Source organism: Pinus tabuliformis, chromosome 9 (assembly GCF_031772625.1).
Source record: "Pinus tabuliformis cultivar Carrire ecotype Pingquan chromosome 9, CPIR1, whole genome shotgun sequence".
Taxonomy (NCBI): domain Eukaryota; kingdom Viridiplantae; phylum Streptophyta; class Pinopsida; order Pinales; family Pinaceae; genus Pinus; species Pinus tabuliformis.
In genome coordinates, this window is record NC_142307.1 from 450,687,831 (window position 1) to 450,707,203 (window position 19,373).

A 19,373-nucleotide genomic window follows, 5' to 3' on the forward strand; every position below is an offset into this window, starting at 1 on the left:
CAATAATGTATCTATGGACTCTTGCATTCTCTTTTGACTTATTAAAGAATTTCCCTTTTGCCACCTTTTCACTTATAAACCAACTACCTCTTAACCTTTACAACTTTTGATCAAATGATGCATATGAGTGAGTGAGTGGGATACTTACCTGTGGTCTTGATGCCATGCTACAGTTGTCAAAGATCAAAGGTGTTGTTGATCATCATTCTTCTTCCTCCTCTGTTGTCTTGCTAAAGGTTTATTAGCTTTTGCAGGTGTCTATGATTGAAGTTCTGATGTTGTTGCTGTTGTTGTGGAGCTCTTGGATCTGATGTTGTTGCTGCTATGGAGATCCTAGATTACCACTTGGCAATGTTTGGTGTCTCCCTTAGAATTTCTTGATCATGTTGTTGACTGGTGTTGTGAGGGTGTTGTAATAAATGGACAGAGGGAGTAGGAGTGTGTGTGGATGTAGGGATGATGGTAATGGTTGAGGTGATTGGTTAGATCATGTCTAGTATGAATTTTGGGGACTTAACCAATCTACCATTCAGGGGATCCTGTAGAAAACACAATCTTCACCTGAATTGAAGCAATGAAGTGAAAAACAATGGAATTGATGGAGGGATGCATGGTAAGGAGTGGAGGAGATGAGTATATGTGAGGCAAGGTTCCCTTTGGATCTTCTCTTTTCTCCTTGATTGTCTTTCTCACCCACCTGCAAATAACAATTATGTTTTTTCTTATATATATATATATATATATATATATATATAAACACCTAGGTTACCTCAAAGAGGTTTTCACCCTAGATATCTGCCCTGGGCACCTCAGGAAGGTTTTCACCCAGGGATCTTCTTACTCTTTTTCATTTTTTCTCATCCTTGGGACGCCTCACGAGGTTTTCAACCCAAAGATGGGACTTAGGCACCTCATGGAGGTTTTCACCTGAATCCTTATTCTTTTTTCTCTTTTTCAATGCCTTGATGAGGGAGGAGCTGGAACTTGCTCCACCATCATCACTGTCTTATTGATATTGTCAATGAATTCTTGTTTTGATAAAGGCCTCTTGTACATTTTCAGTTAGTGTCCATTAACAAGCAAGGGAATGGCTTCTTCATGTATAGTTCTGATTTGCATTGAACCATTATCATCGCATCTTTCCACCACATAAGGTCTGAGCCATCTTGTCCTTAGCTTGCCCTTGAAGTCTTTATACCTAGTGTCATATAAAAATGCCCAGTCTCCCTCTTGAAATTGCTTCTCCTTAATATGTTTATCATGCCAGATCTTCCTCTGAAGCTGAACTATCTCTGTATGTAGGAGGGTCTGCATTCTAAATTCATCCAAGCCATTCAAATGTAACAATCTTTCTTTCTGTGCATGACTGAGATCCAAATCTAGTTGGGCTTCCATCCTCAATGTGTTATATTCAAACTCAATGGACAGCAAAGCCTTTTTCCCATAGACCAACTCATAGGGTGTAAATCCAGTGGTGGTCTTCCATGTTGTATTATTGGCCCAGGTGGCCTCAACTAGTCTCTCTGCCTAATCCTTCCTACTGCTGCTTACTACCTTGGTTAAGATGTTCTCTAGTGCCCTATTGGTCACCTCCACTTGCCCATTAGCTTGTGGATGATAAGAAGTGGAGGTCCTATGCTTGATTTTGTGATGGTTGAATAGTTATTCAATCATGCTAGAGGTAAATTGGCTGCCTTGGTCTGTGACTAGCTCTCTAAGGTACCCAAATTTGTAGAATATATTCTCCCTTAGGAACTCAGCCACCTTCTCTTCTATTACTGCCTTAATTACCTTGGTTTCAACCCACTTAGTCAAATAATCAGTGTGCAAAATGATGTGTTTCTTTTGCTTTGAAGGAGGGTTGATAGGCCCAATGAAGTCCATGTCCCACTTGTCAAATGGCTCGAAAGTAACTTGAGGTTGTAGGGGCATTTCATCTCTTGGAGTAGGCTTTCCCATCCTCTGGCACCGATCACACTGACTAATGTACTTTTTCACATCCTAATGAAGAGTAGGTCAATAATAGCATGCTTGCAACACTTTGAATGATGTCCTCTTTGTTGCAAAGTGACCTCCACAAGGCCCATCATGATAGGTCAGACAGATGTCAAGGACTTCCTCTTCCCTTACACACCTTCTCAAGATTTGATCTGCACCAAGTTTGAACAGATTGCCCCCAATCCAGGTGAAGGGGGTACTCTTCCTGACTATCTTTCTCTTTTCTTTATAGGACAATTTTGGTGAGAATTATGTTGATACCAAATAGTTCGCTATATCAGCAAACCATGGGGAGAGAACTGAAATAGAAAACAAATGCTTGTTTGGTAACTGGTCATCCACCATTCCTTGTTTACTTGCAAGCATATTCATCTTAGATAGAAAGTCAGCAACAACATTTTCCTTACCAGGGTTATCAACAATAGTTAGATCAAACTACTGTAATAAAAGCAACCATCTTATAATTCTAACATTCACATCTGGTTTGTTCATTAAATATTTGATTGCAGCATGATCAGCATGCACAAATGTTTGATAGCCTGTAATGTAATGCCTAAATTTGTTTAATGAATGCACAACAGCCAGGAGTTCCTTTTCGGTCATAGTATAGTTTAGCTCAGCCTTTGACAGGTTCTTACTGATAAAATAAATGGCATAGGGAAATTTCTCCTCTTTCTGACCTAAGGCTACTCCTATGGCTTTGTGTGAGGCATCAGCATGAATATGAAAAGAGAGGGCCCAATTCGGGCCTTTAAGGATTGGTGTAGTGGTTAACTTACCCTTTAGAATGTCTAAGGCCTCCTGATATCTCTTTGACCATATAAACTCAGAATCTTTTGCCAACAACCCAAACAAAGGAGAGGCAAACTTGCTGAAGTCCTTTATGAACCTTCGATAGTATCTAGCTAACCCTAAGAAACTCCTGACATCTCTCTGCTTTTGTGGAGGTGAGACCCTTTGGATGGTTGCTATTTTGTTTTGTTCCACTTGCAATCCTTGCTGAGATATTGAATAACCTAGCACAGTCCCTTTAGTCATTAAGAAATCATATTTTTCTGGACTGAGAGACAGGTTCATTTCAATGCATTTGTGTAATACTTTGCCTAGGTTAGTCAGGGCTTCTTGGAAATCATAGCCATAAGGTGTAAAATCATCCATATAGATTTCCACAGCATCATGTACTAATTCAGCAAAAATACTCAAGACTACTCTCTGGAAAGTGGCAAGAGCATTGCATAGGCCAAAAGGAAGGACCCTATAGGAAAAAGTACCCCAAGGATAGGTGAATGTGGTCTTATCTTGGTCTTCTGGGCAGATTTGGATTTGGTTGTACCCACTGAATCTATCTAGGAATGAAAAAAACTTCTTCCCTACCAGGCCATCCAGCACTTGGTCAATAAAGGGTAGGGGAAAATGATCCTTCTTTGTGGCTTTGTTCAACTCCCTATAATCAACAAAAATCCTCCACTTACCATTTTTCTTGGGAACTAACAGTAAAGGAGAGACTCACTCACTATCTGAGATAGGGTAAATGAATCATGCATCTACCAATTTTTGCAGTTCTTCTTTGACTATGTCTTTAAGAGATGGATTCATCCTCCTTTGTGGTTTCCTAGCTGGCTTGCAACCTTCTTTGATGTATCAAAAAGTGATGAGCCTAGGTATTGCAACAAGAATGCTGCAACTCCCAGGGCTACCAGATTTACTTATCAACCTGGGGTTCGTATAAACTTGGAGGTGACAATGCTATATGAACAAGTAGAAGTGAAGGTCCTACTTGTTTTCACTGTTTATCTGGCAAGAGACCCTAGGGGTTCCAAGCCAAACTTCTATAAGGTCAGAAGAAGCTTAATTCTTTGATGGAAGAAGAGCAAACCTATTCTAAGAGAGAGCTACTCCACTGCAGTAATGAAGAAAACAACATGTAATGCTAAACTACACCATAACCTAACTAACTATCTAAATAGTTATGCTAATAGAATTGTTAATCAACACTAACCTAATGCTGCTACCTAAATTGCAGAAGTAAAGAGCATCAAACTATACTAAGGTGTAAGCAAAGAAACTTAAGCTAAATCAGTTTTCAAGCGGAAGAGTAATCGAAGGTCGAAATCAATGAAAGGAGAACGCAAGGATGCAGTAGCACTTAGGGACCGTTGGATCGGTCATTGAGAAGAAGATGGATGACGAAGATCTTATCGCGGGGGCTTAAGTGAACAAATGGATGAGCAGGGTTAATGAAGCAGATGAACGACAAAGATCTTATCGCAAAGAATTAAGTCAAGAGATCGGTATACAGGGTAATGAAGCAGATGAACGGTGGAGATCATATCGCGAGGAATTAAGTGAAGAGATGGGCAAACAGGGTGAATGAACGGGATGAACGACTGAGGTCTTATCGCAGAGGTTAAGTCAAGAGATGGACAAACATGGTAATGAAGCGATGAATGGCTGAGATCTTATCGGGCAGATTAAGCCAAGAGATGGACGGACAAGATTAATCAGAGGATGGACGGTGGAGATCGTATCACGGGAAAAATAAACATGCGGAAATGATGGAGCAGGTTTCTAAGGCGGTAAGTAGTTACTTGTGCACCCTCAAGGCTGTAAGCAGAATTTTGAAATTTCACACGATTAGCCTTACTGCACGACACGTAGCACAAGAAAACCACTTTTCTCGCCTGCTCTCGGATGGATAACGGTCGTGTAATAACATGTGTGAGATTGCGCGATAGCCATTGGATCAGACGAGGCTGATCAACGATGGAGATCAGCCAAACTAGTTGGCAATTGAGTGACGCGATAACCGTTGGATTAGGCGAGGAAGATCGATGGTGGGGTTTTAAAGCGCATAAAGTGTTGATGTGACACAATATCCATTGGATCAAGAGATAGATCGACGGTGGAGATTAAAGTGCATAAAGTAAGTGGAAGACTTCACGTGAGGCAGCAGTTGGAGAAAATAATGAATTGGACGGTGATTGTGAAGGTTTGTTGTGGATTGGATAGTGAGGAAGCGATGCATGAAGAACGTGCTGAAGGAGGTTTCAAAGGAAAACGACAGAAAAACCAGTGAGGGTGAACAAATAACTGCATCGAACAACAAACTCCATAGCTCATGCAAGAACCAGAAACCTATGTTTTTGGGGTTGCTGAAGGGTCTCTTCCTCAAGTCATGGTCCTAGAGGGAGGAGATGAGGCTGAGACACCTGCGCACAACCTTATGGTGATCTTTTCTCCTAGCTAACCTGTAAACTGAAAGAAGGCACAAATGGAAGTAAACTACAGTAAATGTAGCTACTGAAGAAAATGAATAGAAAAACCATGAATAATCTATGCTATCCTGCTGTAATGAAAATGAAGCTACTTAAGCAAATAAAATAGAAAACCATGAATCTACTTAAGAAAATGAATAGAATTAGGAAGCTACTTAAGGAAATGAACAAAACCAGAAATCTATGCTAGCATACATGTACAGTAAAGATGAGCTTTGGTTGCTCGGGTCAGGCCCTAACCCAAGAGCTTCAGCCCTCTAAGTTAACTCAGATCTGGCTTAAAACAGAACTCATTCTCATTATGAAAACCATGGATTACAGAACCACTATCACAAGTCTCTTGCAGCTCAGAAATAAAGTAGAGTTTTACAATGAAAGTCTGAATCCTATTGAGGTCCTAAGCCTCTCTACTTATACATCTAATAAACTGGTTTCTGTCACTTTCACTTGCTCGGTTGTCTTCTAGTCTTCAAAGTGATGGTTGTTTGCATTCCGAGCTGATGGAGGAATATTCGAATGGAGGGGTAGTAAATGAGGAGGATTTACCTCCTATAATTACTTTCCCTTGTCCGATTGAGTTTTGACCAAGGTCTTTGCCATAGTTCCTTGCTTTTATCCTTTATGCCTGCATTTCTCCTTGCTTGTATCCTTTATTCCTGCATTACATGCACATTAGACCACAAAGCCAAATATCCAACTCTAACTCATATCATAAACAAAATATAATCAAAAGTATGCAATAAGTTGTGAGAATAGCTGGTTTGACTAAGCTAGGAGGTGAATTAACGTCAATTAAGGCCCATATAATTACCCAATGATGAGGCTCATCAGTTCGGAATGGAAAAAAAACCCGAATTTGGACGGAATCTTGGCAACAAAGAGGAAAAATGGTAGAAAGACAGGAACTCAGGGAGATATAAAAATGGTAGAAAGACAGGAACTCTGGGAGATATAAAAATGGTAGAAAGACAGGAACTCAGGGAGATATACCAGCACACAAGGGATAGTAATATGCATATGGTGAAACAATACTAGAAGGAAGATCAAGGAGCGGAAAGTTGGAGGAGATGGAAGACAAAATACCACTGGGACCAGGCGGCAGAAACAGAATAATGGGAAAACCTAGACAAAGAACTAAGGACAAGGCAGATAACAATCCATCAAGACCCGAATATTTTGAGATGGGGTTACACCACCAAAGGTACCTTCACTATAAGCAAAGCCTACGATATACAAGTTAGACAAGAGCAAGAAGGGCAGGATATCATATGGAAAAAGATCTGGAAAGGCGGTTGGTGGCCAAAGGTAACCCACTTCCTCTGGTTGGTTTGTAAATAAAATCGTTGAATTATCATGGCTGTTTACAGACTATAGTTTATATGGGCAAGTAATGTTGTTAAGTTTTAAGTGGTTTGATAAAAGAAACTCATTGAATTATCATGGTTGTTTACAGCTATAGTTTATACAGACAGGTAATGATGTTATGCTGTAAATAGTTTAAATCATGATTATGGTTAATGGGTGTTGTCTGGAACGGTTTGTTAAAAGAAAATTGTTGAATTATCATGGTTGCTTACAGTTTAAATCATGATTATGGTTAATGGTCGTCGTGTGGAACGGCTTGTTAAAAGAAAATACGGAGTTCTTCGATGCCTATTTTATATAGGGCGCGAGATCACATGATCCTCCTCCTGCTAGATGACAATGACCACAATGATCATGTATTGTTGAAGTATTTATCACTTAAATACTTCCTCTATTCCATCTCTGGCGATGGCTCTCTTTTCATCTCTGAATATGCTTATAGTTAATCCATTCATCTCAATTAATACTAATAATAATATCGACGGTGATATAATAATAAATGGTAAATGGTAATACTAATAATAATATCTAAGGTGATTTGGTGTTTATTATGAAAATGATGGCGGAGAGAGCAAGGAGCGTGGTAGGTTAGGGTTTCAGGGTTCCACGACCCAACCCTGACAAACCTGCTACAATAATACCAAACAAAGGCCTGCACCGAACTGGGACCCGTGACTGAGATAGCGATGAACGGTATGGCAGGGGGGAGAGATCCCCTCCTATAGGAATGTTGCAGTAGGAGCATTGAGCCAGCACGGCGCCACCAGTGGGAATGGGGGAAAAGGTAAAGGAATACCGATTTTGGGAGCCAAATGGAAAGCGGGCTTGGGAGGAAAATGCCTACCTAGAGCTGCAAAAAAACCAAGATTCGTTATCCCTAACAATAAGCTCGAAAAGTACCGAAAATACATGAAGGATCATGCCCTCATCTGCAAGTTCATAGGGGCATGGCCGATAGAGAAAGAATTGATTAAATGGATCCAACAAACATGGCAGCCAAAAGGCCACACTGATCTCAAGCTTGGGGCGAAGGGTTTCTTTGCAGTGATCTTCTCAAATTTGGAAGACAAAGAAAGGATTTTCGAAGACGAATCGTACTTCTTCAACAATGTCGGACTCTTCATCAGGAACTGGGAAGAGTGCTACAACCCTAATCAGGAGAAACTACTGGCTGCCCCAATATGGGTTCCACTTTTTGGATTACCAATGGACTTCTGGGATCCAAAGATACTATAAAGCATTGGGAATTCTATTGGCACCTTTGTTAAAGTGGCAGATTCGACAAGGAAAGGCAGATATACCTCCTATGCCAGAATCTGTGTCTATATGAATATAACGGAGCCACTCCCAGATTACATAGAGCTGGAATACCATGATGAGGTATGGCCACAACCGCTAGACTATGAGCACATACCATTCCGGTGCCACAGATGCCATGAATATGGCCACTTGTTCCGGGCATGTCCCCTCAACCAGAAAGAAAACACCCCGGCGAATAGAAGGGTAGGGGAATTGATGGTGAAAGAGGATGAAGAAGGGTTTAAGGAGGTGCAACAGAGGAAAAGAACCCTGAGACAGCGAGGGAATCAAAAAGAAAATCAAGCAGAGAAAGAACAAAGGCCTCAGAACCACTTTTCGGTATTACAGGAAGAAGACATGGGCGTGGATATGGGAGACATTTCATCGGAAATGGAAGGCCAAAAAGACAAAGAAATAGTAGGAAATAAAATGAATAAAATGGTGACTGAGACAGAGCAAGGACTAGAGGATAACATGCAAATGGTGGAACAAACCCTAATGGAGATCGATAACTAGAAAGAAGACCTAAGTGCATAAGAACAAGTCATGAAACAGCTACTGCAGGAATGGAGACATTTGGATGAAAGATTCATCCCGAAAGATCAGAAGCAACTCTATAAGGAGACTTTTCAACAATATAGAGACAAGCAGGGCTTAGCGATAATAAGCCAACCTGAACATCTAGGGGCCCAAGCCAACCAAGGGCAAGAAGTGGGAACACAAGGAAAATGAGGAAAAAAAAGAGGTAGGAGAACGATGAATGAATCCATAGAAATGGTGGGGGAACCACTCGTGAATTCGAGAAGAGTAGTGCCATTGTCAGAGGTCTTCCACCAAATGCTAAAATTGTTAAAATGATTATTACAACCTAGAACATTAGAGGCCTCAACAACAGAAGCAAACAAAGGTACCTTAAGGAGAGGTTGAAAAAATATAAGCCAAGCATTATGATAATACAGGGAACCAAAATCAATGAAAGAAAGATGAAAGAAATAATGGAACACTTCAAGCCGAAATACCAAGTCATGGCTCAGGACACTAATGGCAGTGCAGGAGGACTAGCGATTCTCTAGAATCCGGTGGAAGTTTGGTTTGAAGACTGGGTAAGCCTACCAAGAATTCTTACAGGAAAATTTCGGAATATCAGATCCAGTGAATGGGTTCTATTTTTAGGGGTTTATGGACCTCATATTCTGGGAGAAAGAGGAGCCTTCTTACAAAAGTTGGTAAACCTGAGAAATTTATACTCAGAAGACCTATGGGTAGTGGGGGGGACTTGAACATGATCACAACCCAAGGGAAAAAAAGGGAGGAATGAGAAGAACAGATGCAGATATGGAAGCCTTCAACGAAGATATCACAAATTTATGCCTAGTTGAATACCCACAATCAATGGGATTCATACCTGGAATAACAGACGAGGAGGGGTTCATCAAATAACATGTCGCCCGGATAGATTCCTACTCTCAAAACAACTGATAAGCAGAGATATCTTCATAGAATCATCGATACTTCCATGCATAGGGTTGGACCATTGGCCAGTTCGCCTAGAAGTGGATCTAAAAGCAAGACCCAAGAACCATCCCTTCAGGTTTGAAGCTTTCTAGCTCAGAGACCCTGGTCTCCTAAAAAAAACTGAAGAATGGTGGACAAGAAGTGAACAATAGGGCAGGAACAGGATTCACACCTTCCAATTGAAGCTAAAAGAATTAAAGAAGAATCTCAGGAAGTGGAATAAGGAGGAGTCTGTGCACATTATCAAGGATCAAACCTAACTCAGCAAGCGTATGGCAGAGGTCCAACAGAAAATTATACATGAGGGGAGGTCAGAGGATCTCATACGAGAGGAAGGATTATTAATAAAACAAGATAGAGGAAAGAAGACAACAGGAGGAGATCCTCTAGAAACAAAAATCTTGGGTCTAGTCGCTAAGGGAAGGAGAATGAAACACAAGATTTTTCCATAAATCCATGGTGCACCACCGAAAACATAACCAAATTTACTCCCTAAAAGATGAGGAAGGATAGCGCAAAGTTCAACATGAAGAAATGGAAGCCCTTCTGGTCAATCATTTCAAAGATCTGCTCACAGAAAGTCCTGACAGTAGAACGGAAGCCACCCAAAGAATCATGCAGTGCATTCCCAAACTGATAACTAACGACCAGAATATGGCCTTGATGCGAGTTGTCTCCAAAGAAGAAGTAGAAGAGATAGTCAAAGGAATGCAAAAGAACAAAGCCCCTAGTCTGGAAGGATTCACTGCAGAGTTCTATCAAGCCACCTAGCCATTCATGGGGCAAGACATCCTCAAGGTTGTGGAGGAATCGAGATGTAACCAAAAGGTATGCCCAAGTCTCAACTCTACTTTTATTGCTTTGATTCCTAAAACTGCTAAGTCTGATGTCACCCAAGGATTTAGGCCCATTGCCCTCTGTAATGTCATCTACAAGATTATAGCCACTCTTGTGGTCAAATGCCTGAAGCCCATTCTTCCCAACCTCATTTCTCCTGAAAAAACCAGATTTGTAGAGGGCTGACAAATCCTTGATGGCTTCATTACATCCCAAGAGGTAGTCCGCTCTCTTAAGTCCCAGAAGATCTCGGGCATGATGATAAATATGGATATATCCAAGGCGTATGACAAACTCAGTTGGGGATACCTATCGAGTATCCTCAAAGCTTACGACTTTGCCCAAAGATGGATCAACTGGATCCTTGCCATGATATCCTCCCTGGTATTCTCAATCTTGCTGAATGGAACCCCCACCTCGATCTTCAACCCAACCCGAGGGTTGAGATAGGGGGACCCTATCTCGCCCTTCTTATTCATCTTAGCAGCGGATGGGCTAGGCCGATACATAAAACAGAAGGTACGCAATTCCCTGCTCCAAGGGTTAAGGATATGGGGTAATGACATGCCAATCACTCATCAGCGATTCGTGGACGACATTATTCTCCTCTGTCAAGCCACCGTGAAGGAAGCCCAGAGCATTAGAGACATTCTTAACACCTTTATGGAAGCCTCGGGGACCAAGATAAATAATGAAAAATCCTACATTTTCTTCTTCAATACCTAAGGGAATGTTAAGAACTACCTAGCCATAATCCTAGGGTTCAGTACTGGAATCCTGCCATCCAAATACCTGGGTATGCCTCTCTCTGATAACCCTCTTAGAAATGATTGTTGGCAAAACATTCTCCAAAAGCTACAAGGAAAGCTCAATTGTTGGACCTTTAGATCTTTAAACATCGTCGGCAGAACAGTGCTACTCAAAGCAGTGCTTCAGTCAATACCTATATACCAACTATCCGGAATGGCGGCCCCAAAAGGAGCGTGTTCCAAAATGGTAGACATTTTCAAAAAATCCCTGTGGGGAGGAACTCAACAGATTAGGAAATGGGCACTGGTGTTGTGGCAGGGCCTGATCAATAAGAAAGAGGATGGCGGACTAGGCCTCAGAGACCCATACATCTTGAACCAAACCATGGGAGCAAAACTTTGGTGGCAATGGATGGGTGGGGGAGTAGATATTTGGAAACAAATATGGACTCGGAAGTACAACATGCCGTTGAGAACTGAGGATATCCTAAGATATCAAGACCCTTCCAAGGGATCGATGATGTGGAATCTGGTAGTCCGCAAGAGGCACCTTATCTAGCAGCATGCCTTCTGGGAGGTTCGCAATGGAAAAATCAGCCCGATTTTGGATGGAATCTTGACAACAAAGAGGAAAAATGGTAGAAAGACAGGAACTCAGGGAGATATATCAGCACACTAGGGACAATAATATGCATGTGGTGAAACAATACTGGAAGGAAGAGTAAGGAGCGGAAAGCTGGAGGAGATGGAAGACAAAAGATCACTGGGACCAAGCGACAGAAATAGAGTAATGGGAAAACCTAGACAAAGAACTAAGGACAAGGCAGATAATGATCTATCAAGACCAAGACATTTTGAGATGGGGTTACACCACCAAAGGTACCTTCACTATAAGCGAAGCCTACGATATACAAGTTAGACAAGAGCAGGAAGGGTAGGATATCATATGGAAAAAGATTTGGAAAGGCGGTTGGTGGCCAAAGGTAACCCACTTCCTCTAGATGGTTTGTAAAGGATGCATATTGACCTAGGATCAATTGCAGAAATGAGGCTTTCAAGGGCCCTCCTTCTGTTGGCTATGCCACCAACACCGGGAAGACATGGAACATATCCTCAACACATGTCAGTTTGCAGAACAGAAGTGGAGGCAAATGCAAGGAGTTTTTGAAAGAATGGATAGAGACCAAAACAGCATTAAAGGAACAATTCTCCTATCGCGGAACCATATCTATTCCAACCCTGTAGTAAACCGGGCCTCGAGTCTAGGCCTAGGATTCACCCTCTAGGCCATCTGGAAGGAGAGAAACCATAGAATATTCAATAATAAAGCAACTCCACAGGAAAAAGTATGGGAAGGCATTGTCCAAAATATAAGGGAAACAATCTTGGCAGAAACATGGCACAAAGAGGATTAGAAAGTGCCGCCCCAAGAAGTCTGAATCTTACAAAAACTCAATCTAGCCCCGGGGATGATTGACACTAAAGCATGGAAGACAAGCAACGCGGGCATGACCTCTCAGTCCCATTTTAACCCCCCGGAAGAAGGATTCATAAAACTTAACTTTGATGGGGGCTCCAAAGGAAACTTGGGAGAGGCAGGTCTAGGAGGCCTCTTTCGAGACCCTTAGGCTAACACCTGTCTCATCTATGCAGAAAGTTGTGGGATTGCCAGTAATAACGAGGCATAGTTTGCTGTAGTACGTCAAGGCCTCCCAATAGCTGTCAGAATGGGATACAGAAACTTGGAAGTGGAAGGGGATTCAAGCTTAGTTATAAATACAGTGGCAAAATTAAACAATGGCACTAAGTGGGATAAACTCAGCTAGAGCTAGAGGACTACAAGACTTATCCAAGAGATAGGTGAAATCATCCCCAAATTTGAATATATACAGGTCAAACATGTCAGGAGAGATGGAAACAAAGGGGCCGACTTCCTGGCTAACTGGGGGTGTAACCACAAGATGGAAAAGCAATGGTCGGTCTGACCCTGGGATACAACATTTGAACCCCTGGGGGAAATTTTGGCTAAGGACCTCAGACAGAGCCAAGAAAGCAAATGCCAGGCAACTCAAGCCCCCGATCGGGATGCGGGTCAATGTCAGAGAGGCCAGGCTGGGAGTTGATATGCGTAGTACGAGGGCCATAACAACCGCCACCCCCCACATGCTCAAGGCATGGGGTGTGGTGTCCTTCGGAATGAATGCATGGATGGTAAGTGGGCAAGGTGGCGGGGAAGGGAATAAGGTAGGGTGCTGGAGAAGGCAAGGTCATTCGATGTGCAGGGCAGGTGAGAACGGCTATGGAGAAGGGAGGCGATTCAGAGCCGGGGAAGGTCGACGGCAAGAGGGGAACCTTCCTCACGGACAAAAGCATGAATCTAGGTATGTAATTTGGTCATGTCTCTGTGTTGATTCTATGATCTGGTTGGGGTTCTGTTGGGGGAAGGGAGGGGCAAGTGCCTGACGCAATGGGGACTAGAATTTTATGGGTGGAAATGGTGGCGGCAAGGGCATTCCATGGCCTGGTTCGACATTTTTATTCTCTCCCAATTGAGTCAGAACCATAGATGCGGAGTGGGCAAGAGCGGGCGGTGAAGCTATGCAGGTCTATGCTTAGTTTTTAAGGCCAAGGGGACAAGGGATAGCGACATTGCAATTCTAGGGGGGTTGGAAGCTATAAAGAGAGGCAAGAAAGAGCTGAGGGTAGGGGGATGGGACTACAACCATGGAAGTAGGATTCAAAGAAACCATTGGGAGAGCGGGAACCCATATGACACTGAAAGAAAAGCTAGGAACCCTGTGTGGAAAACTGGTTGGAGGGGCAAGCAAAGCCATGACTCTCATCTGCTAGTTGGGGGTGCAAGAAAATGGAATAATTGTAGGCATCCTGCCAGGTTGTGGAAGGGCTTGTGGGCTCGGCTTGAGATGCAGCGGGACGACCGTCATATAATCCATAGCAAGGGGGAGGGGTACTATGATGGGCCTTGGGAGAAGATTCTGAAAACCACCCCCCTCTGGCATCTACGGGCTTTGGGTTACCCTTACACTCATGCGAAGAAGTATGGAAGAGAGGAAATTCATGAATGGCAAAGGTTGTGTGTTGAGAAAATTTCTATGAATCTAACTTCGTTTGGGTGTCAACAGGGTGCTACTGAATAGGTTATGGCTCGAGCAGCGAGAGGAAGCGGGCACAGTAGGAGAGGCCTGACCTCTCGGACAGACAAGTGTCCAAGCACGTCGGAAGCTTGCGGGGGTTGTAAATCTGTAGAGCACCTCATCACAGAGGCAACATCGACATACCAAGATGGGACGGACGCGGGAATTCGGAAGTTGATGGAAGACTAGGAAGAGGAGATTAAGCAAGAAAGCAAGTATGAGGATGGGCTGAACAATTGGAGGACGCTGGTCCCGGATCCAAGGAATACTCGAGGGAGAATTACTCAGTTTAAACATACACTCTACTTGTATTACTTAATGAAGAGCCTACTTAGTAAGGCGATGGAACAAATCTCTGTGGGGATGGCGATTACAGTTCAAGGACTGCCGAATTACAAAAAAGATATGGAGAAAATTCTTTTCCAGTTGCACAAACAAGAAGTGAGGATGGATAGGATTGACCGCCACATCCCTTGCATTCTAGAGATATATGGAATGCCATGGGCTACTGCTGAAGATCCTGCTCTTGTTGCATCTGCTCTGAGGAGCAGAAAGACTAGATTCCCCCATGCATAATTTTGGTTTATGCGGTTAGCCTTTAATTTTCTTGTTGCATATGTTAGTTTTTACAGTTATGTAGTATCTAGACATGAGATCAAGACTTATCTAGCCTGGTTAGAAACACTGAAACAATTTTGTTTTTGGATGGCTTATAAGGCTGACCGGTGGCCAACAGAGTTGGTTTCCCCTCAGGGCAAGTTGAAGCCACCCGGTTAATCTATGTGGTGTAAATTTTCCTATGATATAATAGAAAATGGAATGGCACTACCAAGCTTAACAAAAAAATAAATATCTAAGGTGATTTATGTGAGCAAAGTCCCAACAAATTATATCGAAGGTGATTTTATGTGAGCAAAGTCCCAACAAATATTCCTGTGACAACGTATTTTTTTTATCCATCTAATGATTCTTCTTTTCTCATGATTCTGCTTTATGTTATGTAATAAATGGAATTCTGCTTTATGTTATGTAATAAAGAGAAAATAATGTTTTTTTATATCAATCAATATGGGTTTTTTATTTATTAATGTGGATTTTTTATTTATTTTATGATTGTGTTTTATGTTCTAAAAATGATGTCTTCTTTCTTATATCAATCATATTTATTAAAGTGCGATTTTTATTTATTAATGTAAGTTTTTTTAATTCATTTTATGTTTGTGTTTTTTCTTATCAATCATATTTATTAAAGTAGGATTTTTTAATTCATTTTATGATTGTGTTTTTTCTTATATCAATTACATTTATTAATGTAGTTTTTTTATTTTATTTTATGATTGTGTTTTATTGTTCTACGGTTATTCTAAAATGGTGAAAATTGTCTTAAATTAATTAAATAATTAATAATAAATAAAATAAAAATAAATGAATTAATTATTATTAATATTTATTAATTAATCATGCTATTAAATTTAATTAACAATATCACTAATAATATTAATTAATAATAATAATTTATAATATTAATAATTATAATTATAATAATATAATTATAAATTATTTAAGCATACATTTACTATAAATGTGGTTGTGCTAATTTTATTCAGTTTTAAATGAATGTGGTTGTATGAGCGTTTTATTTTATTCAATTTTAAACACACGTGGTTGTACTAACTTAACTAATGTAGTGTTAGGTTGTACTAACTTAACTAATGTGGTGTTGTGCCAGTTTTATTCATGTGATTGTACTAACTCACACCACGGTTACACATTCACTAATGTGATTGCTATCTTATGACTATTGTGATTGCTATCTTATGATTGTACTATAGATGTCTTTAGTACATGTCCTAAATTCTTATCCTTTTTTAACCACATGGTGAATCGGTAACTGCAAGTCCTAATCTATGGGAGACCCACGATCAATCCTCGTAGCTGCCTCTATAACACCAGGAGTACATCCAACCACCTGCAAGTCGGGTATACTAAGATCCTATTCCTATCTTATGACTGTACTGTAGATGTCTTTAAGTACATGTCCTAAATTCCTAAATTTAACTTGGCATTAAATAGAAAATAATAAGACTTTAATCACATTAGTATATCGAACATACTAATCACATTTAGTAAAACATAATTCTTATATTACTAGTATGTATAATATAATACTAATCACATTTAGTAAAACATAATTCTTATATAATAGCGATTTCCCAAATATAAAGGCCTTTTTCCATCATTTTCATTTACAAATTCACGGGCCTTACACGACAATAAAACCTTCCTGAATATAAACCCTTGTGACAATTTCTGATCTGAAAAATGCCAATTCAGCTTCTTTCTGAGGGGCTAATTATGATTCCCAGCTCAATAGTCTGTTCCCTTTCACAATTTCTGATCTGAAATAGAGCTGATATGTGCATATAGAGATAATAACCTTTATACCGATTCTCATTTACAAATTTCCCTACTTTACATTATGCAAACGCTTAGGAAATGGAATATAGCGATAGGTAGCTGGCGTACCAAGTCCAGGGCTTGTGAGATTCATGCTCACTGACTTGTTCGGGATTCAAAAATTGCTGCTTCCTAGCTAGCTGTTCCAGATGTTTATTTGGAATATAATATTGTAAGCTTTTAACAATTTATAATTTCCAAAGTGCACATTGAATTGAAATGCATATTACTTAGGAATATAATATAATAAGCTGTTAACCATTTGTAATTTCCAAAATGGAAACTCAATTAAACTACAATAAACTTAAATAATCCAAATAAATAACTTCAAAATTTATATGGGCTATATTGGAAATTCTTTTTCGGAACTTTGATGCGTTTGCTAATTACAAATACTTCGATTCACTGCAGTCGACTTAACTCCCTTACAGACATCCTATCCCACAATCTTCTGTTCATATCATGTCAAATATCAGAACGTTTCGAATTGAATAATTCTATTTGGGAATGTATAACATCTCTAGTCCGAATTAAAAGCTTTCTATTCACATACGACTCCAACAAATATATGGTGAAAATGAGAAGATAAGGTCTTAAATTCCGAATTTTCATATAGACCATAAAATTTGAATTTTTCTTGCTATGTATTCAGTTTATTATATTTTCTTAATAAAATATAATCTATGATGGTTTTTCTCTCTTTAAAAAAAAAATTGAATTTTTGAACCAGTCTCTTAAAAAAAATTTGAATTTTTGAACCAGTTTCATATAAAGCATAAAACTTGAATTTTCGAACCCAGTTTCATCTAGAAACTAAGATTTGAATTTTGGAACCAGTTACGTAGATTAGAGTGGGCCAAATGACAACATACAACTTCGAATCCTTTGTCATGACAGTGAAAACCAGAAGTGGAATCCTTTTCCATGACAGTTATATCCACAAGTGAAGGCAGTTAATTAAACATATCAAAACACAAAAGCACACAAATGAAAAAAGGCTATAGTACAATCTCAAAAACGCCACCGAAGAGGCCATCATATTTTTATGAATATTTACATAACTGAAAACGCTCAAGCCAAAAGTTCCTTACAACCCCAAAACACAGTACATCAATTGACAGAAAACAAAACAAAGTACACTAGCTGTAGATCACTCTATACGTTATAATTACAATATTCATCATAAGGCTGCCTGTCGATAAAGTTCCAGTCCATCAGACACCGGGGCCCCTGATAGTCGGAAGAAAATTTGGGTCCCTCAGTTTATCCTTGGTTGTATCTCCAAGGCGCCTTGACTTGAAGTCATTTGAATTTACCTTAACGTCAACTGATGGGACACCAGCTTCGCGCGCTACATACAGGCTTCGGTTGTTCTCGCACCAGAGCTCGCCATTCTGTCCTCTGTGGACTTGAAGCCCGCTACTAGCGGGACGTGACGATCCCGCCTTCACTTCCGCTACAGCGTCGTGCAATTTGACGCCACTCATGGGCCCTTTACTAAACGAACCCTTTATACTCTCCTGCGTGAAGTGGAGAGATTTGGGGTCGGCTGAAAAATGTCCAACTTGCGAACGGCTCAAATTCCCGCTCCCGGAATTCCCGGCTGCAGGCTTACATTGCATGGCCGAACTGCTCGACTTCCCAACGCTACTGTGGGAGCCTCCTGGCTTCCCTGCGGACGCATGTGAGCCCACAGATTTCCCCGCTGATCCATGGGGACCGGCTGAAAAATGTCCAACTTGCGAACGGCTCAAATTCCCGCTCCCGGAATTCCCGGCTGCAGGCTTGCATTGCATGGCCGAACTGCTCGACTTCCCAACGCTACTGTGGGAGCCTCCTAGCTTCCCTGCGGACGCATGTGAGCCCACAGATTTCCCCGCTGATCCATGGGGACCGGCTGAAAAATATCCAACTTGCGAACGGCTCAAATTCCCGCTCCCGGAATTCCCGGCTGCAGGCTTACATTGCATGGCAGAACTGTTCGACTTCCCAACGCTACTGTGGAAGCTCGACTTCCCAACGCTACTGTGGAAGCTCGACTTCCCAACGCTACTGTGGAAGCCTCCTGGCTTCCCTGTGGACGCATGTGAGCCTACAGATTTCCCCGCTGATCCATGGGGACCAGCAGACCTTCCCCCACCACCTCGTCCACCCGATTTCCCACCACCACCACCTCCTCCCGACTTACCCCCACCACCTCCTCCACCCGATTTTCCCCTACCACCACCACCTCCTCCAGACTTACCCCCACCACCACCTCCAGACTTCCTCATGATAACTGTTCAGCTCGTATACCAGTCACAGTAATACCCACTAATTGTCCCACTCACTTTTCGAGAGTTGTGAGAGTAACATTATATAGAGAATGCAGGGAATAGGAAATTAATGAGATGTCATAATCAATTTAATGAAGAAGCCTCTGAGATACATGAAGAGGCGAGATATTAGATCAGATATATTCACAAATTCATTCGATATGGCCAGTGACATGACATAGGGAAAAAAGTTTTATGCCAGCGAATCTTGAGATGAGCGTTTTGAAACCCTAACACCGAACGTGTAAAGAAAGTATGGCTACCGGCTAACCCTAATATAACTTATTAATTTATTATTGTGACAGTGTTTGAGGCGGTGGGAGATTAATGGAACCCTAATCAAATTTATTATCGTGACAGCGTTAAAGGTGGTAAGAAGAGATTCACCGAATAAATATGGTAGCTATG

The 19,373-nt window shown here is 41.1% G+C and overlaps 1 protein-coding gene across 1 annotated transcript; it reads right to left on the reverse strand.

Annotated features, from left to right (window-relative positions):
* Nucleotides 1–17,753: 17,753 nt before the first annotated feature.
* Nucleotides 17,754–18,923, reverse strand: LOC149149140 (uncharacterized). The gene has a single exon (XM_089442398.1). It carries the CDS (start codon nt 18,921–18,923, stop codon nt 17,865–17,867), a length of 1,059 nt encoding a protein of 352 aa, XP_089298524.1. The 3' UTR covers nt 17,754–17,864.
* Between the last annotated feature and the right edge of the window lie 450 nt (nt 18,924–19,373).

Bases quoted from the DNA above. Each gene is read 5' to 3' on its own strand.
- LOC149149140 (XM_089442398.1), bottom strand. From the start codon at position 18,923: ATGAGGAAGTCTGGAGGTGGTGGTGGGGGTAAGTCTGGAGGAGGTGGT.